Here is a 17,482-nt window from a genome sequence, read left to right as displayed (position 1 = left end):
ACTACAAAACATTTGAAGGAACCACATCACAGTTATTCCTAAGGACGGTGGAAGCCTTCTGAAATGGTCTGGTGAGTTTGAGAAGACCAGCCATGAGATCAAGGACTTTGCTGTCAAGAACTTCAAAGAGATAGACGAATATGTCCTTAAGCAAAGCACTTAAAAGTTGAATCTTTAAGATATATAAGTGTGGGTCTCTATAAAACTTATCTAAGTAAAAAGTTAAATACTATGGATCCTCATGAGTCTCTATTAAACTTATCTAAGTAATGACTTATTAATGTGGTTTGAGTTTGACGGTCGAGCACGAGCAAAGACATTCGGATCAATGGAGACGAGACGACTTGCCATCATCTCATGCAATGAGCAACTATATTTATTGCTTTGCTACTTGGACTCGGATGAAGAATCAATTTAGTGGCTCAAGATCCAGTTTATCAAACAAATCAAACTTCTTTTATTTTCGAGTCGTCGTCTCTGGTTAGAGACCCAATTTATTCCGGTTTAACTGAACCCGGTTCAATATCTTTGATATGGGCCGCAATAAAGTCATTAAGGCCCATCCCTTCGTGCTTTTTAGTAGAAGTCGCTTATCCCACATCGGAAGTTTCACGATGATAGATATCTCTTTTGTAGTATAAAAGAAGCGAAGGTCGATCATTAAAAATTACTTACTTGGACACATGATAGATATCTCTTTTGTAGTATAAAACAAGCGAAGGTCAACACATGATCATTAAGGTGTGTGACTTCCATTGCACTTTAAGTAAGTTAGCTTAAGGTCTTCCCAAGAGGAAGATCCTACGTCATGATTTGTTGTTGAGGCCTGCGTTCGCGCGGCCTCTCCCATTCCAACAGTTCAAACGTAATTAAAGCCAAGATAGTCCTGCTTGAGCCAAGTTATCCTTTCTTATGGCTAACTTCTCTAATGAGAATTTTGCTAATGGTCTACAAAAAAAATAGTCTTATTAGTGCTAACTGGTATGTCTGGAAACACATTTAGTCCCTAATAAAAACATACATAGCTTGATACATAAGTAATGATTTTATTTTTAAAATATTTAGTGATTTTATCCTACAACTAATGATGATCAAGAAGAAGAAGTAGACGTTGTGTTTAAATATAAATCAATTATCGTTTGTTGTCTTCTTCACCAATAGTCATTACAAGAACATTTGCCATCTTCAAACCGATGAAACCGATTGTTATCTCTAACAATGATCACTCGTCCCGTACATATGGACATGAACTTGATTGCGTTATGGCAATCACCGCAAACACGCAGATTCTTCATCACCCGGATTGGTCTATCAGCCGGAAACGTGATCAGTCCAAAAGCAATAGCTAATCTCTCACTATGATACCTTATGGTCTGATTCTTCTCGTCTCTGTCCACTTCTCTTAGAACAAAGCTCGTGTCCGCAACATAACCTGCTTTCTCCATCTCTTCCCCTAACTCAGCCAGCTTCTCATATATCTCCTTGCTTCTCTCATGGTGTCTTTCTCCAGCTGCAAATGTATGAACTTTGTTCCTTTAAATCATGATTGATTTGTTTTTTCTTTTAAAATCTAATATAAGATTTAGTCCCATGTAGTAGTAGGTACATTCTAACAAATTCATTTTGTAGAAAAACAGAAGTTTTTGGCGAGAGAGACAATAAGTGGGGACAGATATTTCATAAACGAGTCACGATCATGTATTGTCATTTTGAGTTAAGACACCGAAAAAAATTCTCGCTTGCAACGGAACCAAAATATTTTGTTGATTCATTTTCTTTGCAAATTTGTTAATAGTATATGACAACAGTTACATAGATAAATCACATTTCTGTTGTTATTAAGTCTTTATGAATTAAAAAATATCTCAAATACAACTTAAACAAATTTTGCAAAAAAAAAAAAAAAAAATCATTAATTCAGAAAAACAATCCACAATACCATGTTCTAATGAATAAATTACATTTTTTCCAGTCTCTAGTCAATTAGAAATATTAAATTAAACTAAGGGGGAGGTATTGGATGAGAGAATCTTCTCAAATCCTTAGAAATGATCCGAAATAGTCAAACAAAGTATATATCGATCATACAGTTTATAATAAGTTATGATACTAGTTATCGTTTAATTATGGTTGGCATATAGGAAGTATTTATTTGCTCTTGAAGCTTTCAAGATGCATAATTATCATATTGATCTGCATATTATTGTTGCATCGACGATAAAATTCTAATAAAAGGGATCATTTATTAATCCATGTTTTATTATTGGGTAAGTGACATATGTGAATTATGCAATTCATTGTCTAAGTAAGAAATTAACCCAATTGTCGAGTTTTAAGAATAAATTGAAATTAAAAAATGTAAAGAGTTAATTTGAATCTCCATGACATAAGAAAAAAACAATGCACAATTCTAGACGGTTGATGCGGTGCGAAAGCTAAGAATGGATAGGGATGAGAGTCCTCCTCTCAGGTCCTACTCAAGGTAAGATCTTTATGGGTATGAGAATCATCCTCTCTAGGCTTATACAAAGCTCTCTTCAAATTAACTCTTTATTCAATTCAAAGTTATCTATACATGTGAGGGTTCCATCCCTTTTATAAGAGATAATCAAATATAAAACTAAGGAAAGAAGATAAACACCAAATATTCTAATCCTAATCATAAAAGTAAAAAAGTATATCTTCTTCCAAAATAAAAATAGAAAATTAACATAAATCCTAATTGAGAGCTACGTAAACACCTACGTCCAATCCGTAACTTGTTGGGCAAGAAACACAACACCTAGGCCTAACAATAATGAATAATACGCTGCATCAACAGTGCAATACACATATACAGTACATGCAAAGACATTCGTAACCAAAATGTTATTATTAGCAAACCACAAGTAAGAGACTTGTCCAATATGAAAACTAGGTTACTCGTGATATTACTAATTAAAGTCTTGAATATATGTTTAAATAATCAAGCACATTAGAACTTATACATAATCAATAATCAAATTTTTTTTTTGGTTTACTTTTTTTTCCAAAATGTAATGTTTAGTAATGAAATTAAAGTTGGTTATTTGAAATTGTTGACGTGACTTGAGCATTTAGTGACATTTATTTGACGACATTTGTAACTTGTAAGTCAAAAATTAGTCACTTTTTTTTTGCTTGTTGAATGGTTTTAGTTACTTGCTAAAAAATTAAGCAGATGCAATAAAGTAGCACCACAGATAAAAATATTCTTCCGCGTAGATATCCATTCTACTTTAACAGACTCGTTAGTCATTATGAGGAAATACCCATTAGTGAGTAATAAAGTAATATACTTCAACAGAATCGTTAGTCTATTCAATGAATATACTCGTTAACAGACTCTTTAGTCAGATTCAAGCATTGTACATAATGAATATACTTTATTACATTATGAACAAATACCAATTAGTGAGTAATAAAGTATAAAATGACTAACGAGTCTGTTACTCACCGCACACTCAAGCATTGTCTTTTCTGACTTAAAAACAGCTTGATGAACACAAATTAAGTCTCATATCCAACGAAGCAATCACATTTGTTTAGACTCACACCGTAATTATTTTGGTTACTCTTCGTAAACTTTTGAGGAACCTTTATAAATTTCTATTTAATTTTTAATTTGTGTTTATAATTATTTTTTGTTATTTATTTTAATTTTATTTCATTAGTTTTTTTTCTCATTTCATTAGTCTTTTAAAATTTTGCATGTAAAACTATTTTTAATTTTAAAAAAAAACTAAAGGAAAAATTAAAAAAGTTGATATTTTTCAAAAATCTCCATTTTTCTTTTCCATCCACTTTTTAAAAGTTCGTTTACAAGGCATCAACTAGGTAGATGAAAGCTCCCATATACAATATTAACTAAATAATTGGGTAAATCAATTAAGCTGATTGTATATATGTTTATAGCTGTCACATGTCTGTTAAGCTTATGGTTAAATTTTGTAAAAAATCGATATGGTAAAAATGTTATATGGTGGGTTTAGGTAAAAATAATTAGTGTAATTTTCAGAATTTTTTTTCTATATAAACACCTTCATTGAGAAGATTCTTATCAAACCCACACAACATATACCCCATAAGAAAACAAAGAAGAGCGAGACAGGGATAATGACACTAAATGGATATTTGTCTACTGATTTTTACATAAAGTCTCCGGCGAACGAATTCTTTCAAACATGCATCAACATACTAGATCTCCCTAAAGGCAATGGTAACGATCTTCTCCATTACTTATATGTACACATCTCATTGATTCATATCATGTATTTCTTGATTAAAACTCTAGTTTCTATGTTTCACGATAGTCACGGAGGAGATTGAGGCTTTACCTTCCGAGAAGAAAAAAACTACGTTTAGAATCGAGGGCTTTCAAGTCTCGGAGTGGTACGAGTCGCTCGAAGGAAATGTCAGCCATAGCGTGTCCACGTGGCAAAACCTGGATGGGTACAAGAAGCTCGAAGGAACCATGACCATCATTCATGTGGAAGACAATAACCGTAGCCGTGGGATATTCACTGTAAAGTACGAGAAGATCAGCTCTAACATCGAAGATCCAAAATCCATCGTGAACACGTTTGTTGATTTCTTTACAGAGATGGATGCGTATCTTCTTGAAACTATTAATTAGAATTATCTTAATTAAGTGTTAACAGGGTAGAACCCCGTTTATATAGCTATCTATATCTCTACGTACGCTTATTGCGGTATATGGACTAGTCATGGTTAATAATGGTTGGGCATTTCGCATGTATTTACTCATAATAAAGCTTTAAAATACATAATATATAATATATCGAGTATCGATTTGCATGCATATTATTGTTATGGCGACGATTTTTAATATTATGGTTAATTAAGTTTATCCATGTTTGATTATATTGCTACGGATTATGTAACAATTCATTGTTTTAGTACGAAAATCCGATTCGCCACCACTACTTTAAAAGCACAAGGACAGAGAACGCATATAGAATTAACTATCCAATTTGGTTGTGTTAGTTTGTTTAAAGAAAAGAATTATCAAAAAAAGAATTGAAATATAAAATATACTCACGATTAAGAATCTCCATGAAGAAAAACAGTAGACAACCTTAGACAGTCATAACCATTTACAAATTCTTTTGGACCAAGATAGATAGTCACATATAGATTTACCTACAATGTTTTGCGGACCAAAAGGTTTCTAGCCAATCAGACATACTCTTTCAGTAGCTACTTTAATTCAAAGAGACTATCAAAACTTTATTATTATTAATAGACATTCATATATAATCGATAACTTTTTTACTCTTGTTATGAAAATTAAGTTTATCATTTTAATATCAAAAGCAATGTATTTTGGGTTTTTTCTTCGTGTGTTGAAAATTTATTATTTTAATAAAATATCTAGATAAATTAAAAATTAAATTGTAAATCCATTATAACTTCATCACATTCACATTTTTTTATATTCACATGACTCACATTTTCTTTAAAATAAGTTATTTAGGTATATCTGAATCCAACCCAAACTTCGGGATGGCACTGGGTGGTGCTGTAACTAGAGATATGACGTTGAGTCTCCGGTGGACAATTTCTATAAAAAATTCCTCGGGATCTCGAATCACCCTGTTGAAGATAACGGTAACTCTTAACCATTGCATAAAATCTCAATAATTTTTTTTTTTTGAAAACAAAACCCTAATTAATTGACTTCTCATCAAAGCCATGCATAAATAAATAAATAATATTATTTTCGTTATATTGACGATTCTAATAAAAGGGTTCAGTTAATCCACGTTTTATCAAATGGCTAACTGAGATATGTGCGATATGCAATTCTCCATTACATACAATAAAAATCAAATGGGTAAAACAACTCTTGACTTGGCCATTCTGGTTAGTTTTGTTAATAAATGAAAAAATACCAAACATAAGAAATAAAAGAATCTCTGTGACATAAGAAAAATGGCAAATCAAAATCAAGGGAAAAGTTTAAAAAGTTGACCATACAGTCAAATGCATATTAAAGGTTTTTTCACCTCACCAAAGATATTACTTTTTTTATATATGTAGAAAGTATTTTGTTTTTTCTTCTTAGCAGAAGAAATGTAAATTAATTGCTTATGGTTTAAGTTAATAGCTAAACTAAGCCGATAAAATAATTTGGTTATTCACAAATATTCTAAGTTCATAAAGTTCACATGGGTTGATAATCGTATACTATAAAAAGACAAAATAATATAACGCGTTTTGTGTAACATGAAGCTCATAGAGCAAGAGTCATTTAAGAAGAATTTTACTAGTGATCATATATTTCTAAAAATGTATCTCAAAACAAAATAATTTAAGTAAAGCACTTGCTAGATTGAGTTAATCGATACACAAATTAGGCTGTTGAAATCAATGTGGTCTGCAAATTTTATTTACTCCCATGTACCACATTAGTCTGCAAATCAATGTGGTCTGCAATTCAAATACTGAAGCTGTAGGTTTTAAAAGATTCTACAGAGTGAAAAAGTTAGATGGGTGGCGTTAGGTGATTTTATTTAATGTAACTGTCATAAACCTCTGTCTTTCTATATAACCACATTCATTATACTGAGAAGGTTATTATCAAACCCACACATAACATAGACTTCAAAAAAATAAAAATAAAAATAGAGAATGGCACTAAACGAACCTACTCATGAGTTTGACGTGAAGTCTCAGGCGGACGACCTGTTTAAAGATTTCATGAAAGCAATAAAAGACAATGGTAAGTCTTCAACAGTATTACATACATCTTATTGATTAATCTGCTAACTATTTTTTCGACTAAACCTTTAATTTCTATGTTTCAACATAAGATGAGGTGGAGATCGAGGCTGAGGATTGGGAGAAAAGAGAACTTACGATAAATGTGATCAGCTCTGAAATTTTGAGGAAGTACAAGACGTTCAAATTAACCGCCACCATTACTCCTAGGGATGACGGCGAAGGCAGCCGTGTGAAATGGACCGGCAAGATCGAGAAGATTTCCGATGACTTCCACGTCGACCCACACATCTCCAACAACACAATTTCAAGAACTGTTGAGTTTAATCGTAAGTCTCCGGCAGAAGAATTGTTTAAAGCTTTCATGGAAGCAGTAAAAGATGATGGTAACTTTTTTATATTACATATATCTCACTGATTCATCATTTCTCTCGATTAGATCCCTAATCACTATGTTTTCACTATAAAAGATGAGGTGGAGATCGAGGCTGAGGATTGGACGAATAGGAAAACTACGGTAAACCTCATCTCCAGTGTTATCTTGAGGAACTACAAGACGTTCAAAATAACCATCGTCGTTACGCCTTCGGAAGATGGTGATGGTAGCCACGTTAAATTGACCGTAGTGTTCGGAAAGATTTCTGGTGACATCGACGACGATTATCTACCCTTCAACACAGCTGCTTATCTCTTCAAGATGCTCGATGCCAAAATCCTTAAATAAATACGTCCTAACTTGCAAGGTTCGTCTACGTACATTGCAAAACGTCGTCTAAATAAAAGGCATACATATCTATACATTTATTGCAGTATATTCTGCACGATCTCTTATAAACGTTTGGTATTTTGGGGATGTATGGACTCGATCGTATAGCTATATTATAATAAAACATCTATTGGCATATTATTGATGGACCGAATGATTATAATTTTCACAACTGAGTGAGCAAATTGGCGGCTTATGCAACTTGTTTGCTTAATAAAGATATATTCTCATGTTCTCCTTTACCTTAAAAATTATGGAGAAGGCAACTTGAGTAGATATTTGTTTCAAAACTACAGAACCACTTTCAATCTACACTATAGTTTACGTTGTTATGTATTTACAATGTATCGTCATAATGATGACTAGATTTGTGTTTACGGTAGTAAAAATGTTTTTATAGGAAAAATTGATTTAAGTTGGTCGGTTGAAAAGACCTTTACTATTAACCACTATGTATGGATGGATACGTTTATAATGGTTACTTGCATTACCCAGTTGATCCACTTGGCCCCATACCCCATGTGTTGCATTGTGTCTTATATGAAAACTGCCACTCCATACGATCATATGCTTTTGAGATATCAGTTTTCACTGTCATATACAAATTAGCCCATCGTTTTTTTTTACGTTTATGATGGTTACTTACTTAGCGGTTAGCACATTGCCACAGTATATTTTTTTTTTAATCTTTCCACCGCCACTGATTCAGAATCAGAGAAGTAGAATATGCCCATTGTAATTATAATACCAATACGGAGTATATCAGAGAGATTTATAATTAAACGGTATTTTATAATAAAAAAAATATACCACTTCCTAAAAAATAAAAGAAACCGTATTACTTACTAAGGGGTTATTTGAAACTCCCCAGCCATCCACATCAGATTTTTAAAACTCATTTTTAGATTACCACGTGGCAAAGGCAAAAATTCTATTCTAAAAAATCTATAATCCCATTATTGTCGCCTAAATGTCTTATTCTTCTTCCTCTTATTTTTCTTAATCATCGAACTATAATGCTTCATTATCATTCATCGTCCCTTGAGTTAACAATCCACTTAAAAAAAATCACTTAATCTCCCCATCAGTTAATCTAACTCTCCTTTTCAATGCTACCTCCCCAATCCGACTGTCCATCCGATCAACGGCGGCTAGATTTTGTCTCCACCAAAAACGAACCGTCGCCACCAGAGGCCCATCAATGGTTTTCCAAATTCCGTCGCCACCAGAGCCGTCAATGGTTTTCCAATTGTTGTGTAAAAACTAGAGAAACTGATCGAAGAAAGGGGCATACACATGCAAAACTAAAATAATAAATCGATAGGCAAGCTAGCGGAACGAAGAAGGTGACAGAGATCACATAAGTCCATGTTCAATTCCTCCATGTAAGTAACGTAATATCCGACAATTATTATCTAAAATCTGGATTCTCTTGGTAGGACATCTCTCCTTAATTCTGCTTTCTAGGGTTTCTTTGTTTTCGTTATCTGTGCTTCGTTTTCTGTAATAGATGTGTGTCTTATTGGATTTGGATCTTAGAACCTGAATCTTAATGAGAAAATCCAAAGAAAAAAAGTCATGACTTCTTCTTCGTCTTCTATGTTTGCAATTGATATATAGCTCTCTTAAATGGCCACAAGAACAAGATCATGAAGCTTTGGTAATTACAATACATATATGCACTTCAGCACTAGCTTGCTCTCCTCTTCTCAACGATTGCCACTGAACTAATGGATGGTGAGTGTGTCTCTCATGGTCGTTTTCTGCTTCATATATATATATACTGGTTTTATTTTTCCAGGAGATTGATTGGTGAGTATGTCTACGGTTTGAGTTAGCCGGAGCTGTAGTCCCTTGAAGTTCAGTTAAAGCAGAACTTCCTGAACGTGGAACACCAAATAGATAAGGTAATTATTTAAAAAAAAAAACATTTTATGTGACACTGAGTCACTGACACCCATGCATTATATTGATTAGGTTTGTAATGTTTTTGGCTATTTCAGGCGGAAGATGAGTTGCTAGCCAAGCAGGTAAGAGATTTACATCATTAATTCTGAACTCAGTTTTTCTTTTGTTTTCTTTCTTTTATGGATTACATCTATATACATTATAAATCTTGACTCTTTCATCTCCTTTTCACTAATTTAAGGAAGCAGACGGAGAAGATACATGGATAGAATGGTCCGAAGATTATTTGAGTGAGAAACTTAACAGTAAAATTGTCTAGAAGAAAAGACTTGAGGAAGCAGGCCAGAGAGCTACGGAGCAGGTACAAACGCTTTTGCATAGAGTCTATTTTGTTGGCTAATTCGTTACCAAAGATGGAACATCATATATCATCCAAAGAATCTGGGTTCTGAATCTCTTAAGTTGTCTTCGCACAACTCTAGCTATGGAGAAAAACAAGATGAGCATGATCCTGATACGGTTCATCAGGCTTATTATAGGAGGAAGCCGTTGGAGAATTCAAACATTGAGGAGGAGAGTTCTGAGTTGCCACGTCAGCAGGTTGCAAGTGGAAATGAAGACTCGGTTTGAGGGAGAAGGTTTGCCGTTGTGAAGAAAGAAGAATAAATAGGATCGTTGAGTCTTTCTTCTCTTTTATGTTAAATCTGAGTTTGTAAGTTTCAAGAGATGTTCTTGAGCTCCTGGGTGATGTGCTCAGGTATCGATCAATGTTGATCGTTGCTTATTCAGATTAAACAATCAAACAGTTCCATATTCTCTCTTGTGATTCTCGATTACAATCTCTGTAACTCTTGGATCTAATTCTAATTGAATATAGTCTTTGTTTACATTTGCGATTGTTCTTCAATCTATCAGATCCTAAAGCACTGGTTAGTGCATCTATAATTCACTTCCTGCCATGTTCTTTTTGTTGTTTTGTTTTCACAGTGCTTCTGTTTTTGCAGCTGCAAATCATTGACCATGTGACTCATTAACACTTGCCTTTTTTTCTTTGAAATAATCATTATGCAAGTTTAAATTATATATAACATGCATTTTAAAAATAGACCTTAAGAATGTTTTTGATACAAGAACACTACCTCAAATAGTAGATAGTAATATTGGATCATGAATTCTGAACTTGCAGTGGTAATTTACAGCTTAACTCCCTTCTCTCTTTTGTAGAAACTTTGAATAAATATATTTCAATAACAATTCTTTCTAGCAGATGCATTTGCGGTTGATCCACTTTATCATTAGACTTTGTCACACTTTGTGTAGGTGAGTCAAAAAAGTATGGTACTTAAAGTTTGTTCCTTACAAGAATACTATGCATTTTCTTTGAAGAAGACGAAGTAGGCAAGGGGAGAGCGCCATGAAGACTATGTATAGTATTTTCTGTGCATATTTAAGCGCCATGAAAACTAAGTCAAAGATGAAAAGATTGGCATTTGATTTAGAAGAGGATATTTCAGTTTGCTACTGATCCATCCAACTCGATCGGGTCAATCTTTCTTAATTCTCCCATCCACATATTATTCTGATTTTTTTCTAGGTAATCTCATATTACGGTGTACAACTTGCCATTTTCTATTATTTGCAGTTGTATTTATACTAACGAAATTGATGTATGCGTGTATACGAACAAGGTCATCAAGTGAAGAAAGAAAGCGCTGCTAGCCTGCTACCCTCCAAACCTGAAATTCGGAAGAGAATATCCAAAAAGCATGGAAAATCAAAACATGCATACAACTCCTACTAATTATTGCCTCGAAGGTATATTCAAATCTTCTTTGAATTGGTCAAGTCAAGCAGGGTTTAACCAAGGTGATTAAGATTATAGATTTGACCCTCGCTTTCCTAACACTTCTAATTAACTTCTTTTAGTTTTTCGGACCATGGTTAATGCAAAGAGAAAAAGTATCCACTCACTCGAAACCTTGAAATGATTTTTCTGGGTACAAGTTTCAAGCCATACTTATTAAACATCACAAACATGGGCCACATTACAAAGTTTAGAGTGCTAGATGGCTATAGATCAACGTGTTGTACGTAATATTTTCTAAGCGTGTTCTTTAGCTAGAAAATTATGTCCAGCAAATGTGATGTGGTTTTATAAGGGATATGAGTGTTTAAATAAACTTTTGTTTGTCGTTTTAATGCCATGACTATTTACCTACTCACTTGAAGTATCTTTCTTTTTGAAATCAAACACAATATATACGAAAAGTTAAAAAATACTAAAGTTATGGGATCATGAGTACATAATTTTAGTCTCCATCCTCGGCCACATATCACAAAAAATTAGGGAGTAGGGAACAAAATATAACTCATCACATGATTTCAACTTATATTTTTGGTAATACTCTTAAACTTTTTCTTACCATTCGGTGACTTGTGAAACTAAAAACTGAAACTGAAAACGTTTAAGCATAAACTTGGATTATGTGGTGTGTTTCTTCCGTCTCGTATAAAATCTTTTTTAATGGCCAGCCTCGTGGACATATTATACCACAGCGGGGTTTGCGCCAGGGGACCCTCTATCCCTGTATTTGTTTATACTTTGCACTATTGATCGCTAATATTAAAAAGGCTGAACAGAAAAAAGATTACGGGTATCACTCTAGCTCGGGATTGTCCCACCATTTCGCACTTACTGTTTGTGGATGACAGTTTGTTCTTCTATAAAGCCGAGGCGACGGAATGTAAGACAATTATGGAGATAATAGGAAATTATGGAAAAGCTTCGGGCCAAGAGGTTAATCTGGCGAAGTCTTCCATCATGTTTGGTAAGAGTGTTCCGCCTGAGATAAGATCACAGATAAAATCTGTTATTAGCATTGCTACGGAAGGTGGTATGGGTTCTTATTTGGGTATTCCCGAGAATCTTCAAGGATCGCGAACTAAGGTTTTGGCTATGTTAACGAGCGTATGGATGAACGTGTGAATGGTTGGTCCGCAAAATATTTATCAAAAGGTGGTAAGGAGGTCATGATTAAGTCGGTTGCGTTGACCCTCCCAACACATGTTATGTCATGTTATAAGCTGCCGCAGGAACTGACTTCAAAATTAACAAGTGCTATTGCACGATTTTGGTGGAAATCTAATGATAAGGCATGTGGCTTACACTGGGTAGCTTGGGATAGAATGTGTGAGGAAAAATGTGAAGGAGATTTGGGCTTTCGTGCTCTAGAGCAGTTTAATGATGTGATGCTAGCCAAGCAGTATTGGAGGTTAATTAACTACCCATCTTCCTTAATGGCTAGGGTAATGCGCGGTCGATATTTTAGGAATAAACATCCTCTAGCGGCCACAAAACCATGCTCTCCCTCGTTTGCTTGGCGGAGTATTTATTCGACAAAAAGGTTGGTGGAACATGGGGCAAGGGTGGTGATAGGTTTTGGGTGTAATACTTCTGTATGGAGAGACCCTTGGATGTCGGATAATCCACCAAGGCCACCTAATTGTCGTGGGAAAGTGTTACACCCTAATTTAATGGTTAATCATTTAATTAATCCAATTAATAAGTGTGACAACCCGTCCCGCGGACCCCACTAGCCCACCGCTAGCTGCCCCAACGGACTCCAAGCTGGCCCTGCAGGGCATCGATCATAACCCATCACTGTGGATATCCCAATCTACCAGTAGGTTATTGGTGCGCCAGGCGTTCCTCGAACTCTGGCAGATCAATTGGTGGCAACTTGTCCTGTGGGAAGGTTGTTAAAGGGTGGGGACCATGGTTCGAGGAACGCCTGGCGCACCAATAACCTATTGGTGGATTGGGATATCCACAGTGATGGATTAGGATCGATGCCCTGCAGGGCCAGCTTGGAGTCCGTTTGGGCGGCTAGCAATGAGGCTAGTGGGGTCGCAGGACGGGTTGTCACATAAAAATCGATTTTTATATGATAACCCATCCTGTGGACCCCACTAGCCTCATTGCTAGCCGCCCAACAGACCGTCTGCGGACCCCACTAGCCCACTGTTAGCCGCCCCAACGGACCCCAAGCTGGCCCTGCAAGGCATCGATCCTAACCCCTCACCGTGGCAAATTTAACTACTCATCCAAATCCACAGTAGGTTATTGGTACGCCAGGCGTTCCTCGAACCCTGGTCTCCACCCTTTAACAACCTTCCCACAGGACAAGTTGCCACCAATTGATCTGCAGCTCAATTGGTGGCAACTTGTCATGTGGGAAGGTTGTTAAAGGGTGAGGACCTGGGTTCGAGGAACGCCTGGCGCACCAATAACCTACTGGTGGATTAGGATATCCACGGTGAGGGGTTAGGATCGATGTCCTACAGGGCCAGCTTGGGGTCTGTTGGGGCAGCTAGCGATGGGCTAGTGGGGTCCATGGACGGTCCGTTGGGGTAGCTAGCGGTGGGCTAGTGGGGTCCGCGGGATGGGTTGTCATAATAAGGATTGGCATTTACCTATTCTCGAGGAGTTTATGGATCCGGAGGAAATTCCAATTATCCTTAGTATGCCTATAAGTAAATCCTTTAAACCGGATAGATTAATTTGGCATTCCACAAAAACAGGGAAATATTTGGTTAAATCGGGCTACCGACTTGCACGAGATTTGATTAGGGAAGTTGAGTATGGACCGACGTGTAACGCCCTTAGGGCACAAGCATGGAAACTTGAAGTTCCCCCGAAGATTCAACATTTCTTCTGGCAGATAGCTTCTGGTTTTCTTCCAGTGTTGGAACGACTTGCTTATCGGGGTGTGCGGTGTGATACCCTTTGTAAGCGATGTGATTCTGTGGTTGAAACTATTAATCATGATCTTTTTGAGTGTCTTCTTTCCCGTAGGATCTGGGAGTTGTCCCAGGTTAGACTACTTCCTGATGGTTTCCCTTATGATTTAGTGTATACAAATTTGGACTTTATTTACTGGCGGGCATCCTCTCAATCAGGAGTTTCGGATATTGGTTTTCGTCTTCCTTGGATTTTATGGTCAATTTGGAAGGATAGGAATAAAAAAAATTTTGAGGGAACACAGGCAGAGCCAATTGACGTGATTAATCAGGCTACTAATGATAGGTTGTTGTGGGAGGAGGCCAAGTCCTTTTCCGCGGGAATCCAGGTTCCTCTGGTTTTATCGGAAGGCCTCAGATTGATTTACGGGGTAGGGTTGGTGGTATTGCAATGGTGTGGACAAGATGTTACTCTTGGGAGCTCGGTGTGTTAGACGAAGCCCTTCCCCCCTTCACTCGGAACTACAAGCGTTGATTTGGGCTATGGAGTCTCTCCTCAATACGGGTGTTATTTGTCTTGCTTATGAGACGGATTGTGCAGAGTTAGTGGTGATGGTGCAGTCTCCAGAGGAATGACCCGCTTTCTCCAATTTGCTAGATGATTTCATCCACTTCAGATCATCTCTTCCCGGCTTCACTTTTACCAGGATTCAGCGAGCGTTAAATGTAAGGGCATACTGTCTTGCTCGCTTTTCGAGATCTTTAGTTTCAGAATTATCTTTTGTAAATTCTTACCCTCCAGTTTGGGCAACCAATCTCGGAGTCATTTTCTAATTTAATGTATGGTTGAAAAAAAAAACGTTTAAGCATACATCGGCCGACCTTAGAGGTCTTTTCGTAAGAAGAGCATTAACGTCTGATGACACACAAAACATTTTTTTCAGAAACCCAACAAGAAGGGATGATGACAACAACAAAGATAACATCACTAATATAGCCATACAAGTGAATAAAATGCTAATTCAAAGGGTGAGCTTGATGATCGTTCGAGTGGTTGGCACATAAATAATTTCTTGGTGACAAGTTAGTTCGGCGTCGTATATGTTTTCCTCAAAGTACAACAAGACAATGTAACAAAGCTCGGTCAGATGACATATATAAGAATCAGAAGCTAATATAGTCATATGTTTTAAACATATTGTCAAGTTTTTTCCTTTTTTTATTTGACATATTCAACTAAATCAGAAAATATATAGTGATGAACTGATGGGACTGATGGTTAAGTTACATGTCTCTTTCATGAATTCTGTTCTCGATGAGGGCAATGATCATGTAATGGGAATGCACATCAATCGACTTCTGTAATCAAGGACTAAATTTGGGTAAGAGATATTTTTTCATGTCTTTTATGATTGTAGTTTACATGGATGATTTACATTTTTCACTCTAACAACTGATTTTCCGTTCCTTCTATAATCTACCTTCGAACCCATCAAATGTTGTACAAGCAAAAGAAATTCATTTACAAGTCGGTCATGGTAGAGATCCAAAAGTTATACCGTACCATGAAAAAAATTCTCATAGTTCGCAGAGGTTGCGATAGTTGGGCGTATTTTTATGTCCAGGTAGGTGATACTTTGACATATAATTGGGTTGATATATACCGTATCATAATTTTTTTGATATACATATAGAGGGTTGAAGGATGTAGAATATGATTCTGAAATAAATACAGTTAGTGAAAAGGGTGCTGGCATGAACAACTTCAAGGTGTCTTCTGATGTACCTTTAGTTCAGTGTTTTATGATGACCAAAAGATCTAGAAAGCATAAGGCATTGCTAATGTTTTTTAAGACTTTTATGGCCAAAACTTTCCTTTTTTTTGTCATGAGCAAAATAAAATATCAGATGCTATAATTTTAACATCATACATAAATTATCAGATGCTATATTGTGACTACAAAATAACCATAAACTATCTACCTCAGCAAAATGGAAAAAAAAAAAAAAAAAAAATCTTCTAAGCATTCGAAGTTTAGGAATCTTCTATGTTTTTTTTGGGTGAAATATAGATCTAACACGTCGGTAGATTTTTTACCGGGCGTAGCCCGGATTATCCCCTAGGATATCTAGATAAACCATATTTAAAGAAGGACATGTAAACATCTTCTTGTTTCTAGAGAGTCGTTAAAGAGTCGTTACACGAGTAGAGCCAATCAGCCAGACGAACCATATGGAGACTTGCCATGCAATGCAATATCATTATTTATTGCTTTGTTACTTGGACTCAGATGGAAAATCAATTTGGCGAAGGAAGCTCAAGATCCGGCCAGTATCAATTCTATTTGACATGAAATTTGCGAAACAGTGACGGATCCGGCTAAGAGTAAATTATTTATTTCAGTATCATTATTTATCTAGAACCCTATGCATGCATATATATCGATCATTCATACAGTTTATGATAATTTATGATGATAGTCATTGTTCAAGTAAGAAATTCATCTCCACCGTTTACAAATTATTAAATAAAAGTAAATATGGACCTATCCAATTTGGTTGTTTTATTATCTAAATAAATGAATTGGATTATCAAGATAAAGTACATTTAAAAGGATAATAATTAATTGAAATTGGATTATCCAATTTGGTTGTTTTATTATCTAAATTAAAGGTACATTGTTTCACTCTATCTTAGTTTGTAACCATTCATTACTCATGATTCGAATAATTTCCTAAATGGCAAAATTGAATGGACAGAGAACCATAAATGTGGTCGCACTCAATCAGATTAAGTTATTTATTCGAGAAGACATTTATTTTTCAAAAAACATGTGTGGTTCTAGATCGGAAGAAATGTATATACTATTAAAGACTTTAATAATAAAACCATCCATGTCATGTCCCTTAATGTCCCTCAGCGTAGTTAAACCCTAGATGATCTATGTTTCACTCTCTTACCATAAAATTATACAAAATATGTTAGCCATGTTAATTTCTACTTTTACCAGTATATTTAGGATCTCCACTGGTGAAGATATCGGATGAGAGGATCGAAGCAGTGGATTTGGAGAACAAAAGCATGTTGCACAGCATCATCGGTGGCGAAATGATGGAGTACTACAAAACATTCGAAGGAACCACATCACAGTTATTCATAAGGACGGTGGAAGCCTTCTGAAATGGTCTGGTGAGTTTGAGAAGACCAGCCATGAGATCGTTAACCCACACGTCATCAAGGACTTTGCTGTCAAGAACTTCAAAATTGAATGGACAGAGAACCATAAATGTGGTCGCACTCAATCA

The 17,482-nt window shown here is 35.7% G+C and overlaps 3 protein-coding genes across 3 annotated transcripts in view; all 3 read left to right on the top strand.

Annotated features, from left to right (window-relative positions):
• The window catches only part of LOC104776520 (uncharacterized protein At1g24010-like), a 35,919-nt gene that overhangs the window by 15,011 nt on the left and 3,426 nt on the right, over positions 1-17,482 (top strand). The gene's annotated exons all lie outside the window — the stretch shown is intronic.
• On the top strand, positions 4,077-4,840 carry LOC104776523 (uncharacterized protein At1g24010-like). Its single transcript, XM_010500612.3, has 2 exons — positions 4,077-4,237; positions 4,332-4,840. The coding sequence occupies exons 1-2, from the start codon at positions 4,135-4,137 to the stop codon at positions 4,652-4,654; spliced, it is 426 nt and encodes a 141-aa protein (XP_010498914.1). The 5' UTR covers positions 4,077-4,134; the 3' UTR covers positions 4,655-4,840.
• Positions 6,488-7,669, top strand: LOC104776521 (uncharacterized protein At1g24000-like). Its single transcript, XM_010500611.2, has 3 exons — positions 6,488-6,763; positions 6,855-7,148; positions 7,233-7,669. Exons 1-3 carry the CDS (start codon positions 6,673-6,675, stop codon positions 7,484-7,486), a joined length of 639 nt encoding a protein of 212 aa, XP_010498913.1. The 5' UTR covers positions 6,488-6,672; the 3' UTR covers positions 7,487-7,669.

The sequence above is a fragment of the Camelina sativa genome, chromosome 3 (assembly GCF_030686135.1).
Source record: "Camelina sativa cultivar CO46 ecotype springtype chromosome 3, ASM3068613v1".
NCBI classification, from domain to species: Eukaryota; Viridiplantae; Streptophyta; class Magnoliopsida; order Brassicales; family Brassicaceae; genus Camelina; species Camelina sativa.
Note: the sequence above shows the minus strand (reverse complement) of the source record. Positions and strands in the feature narration are given on the sequence as shown.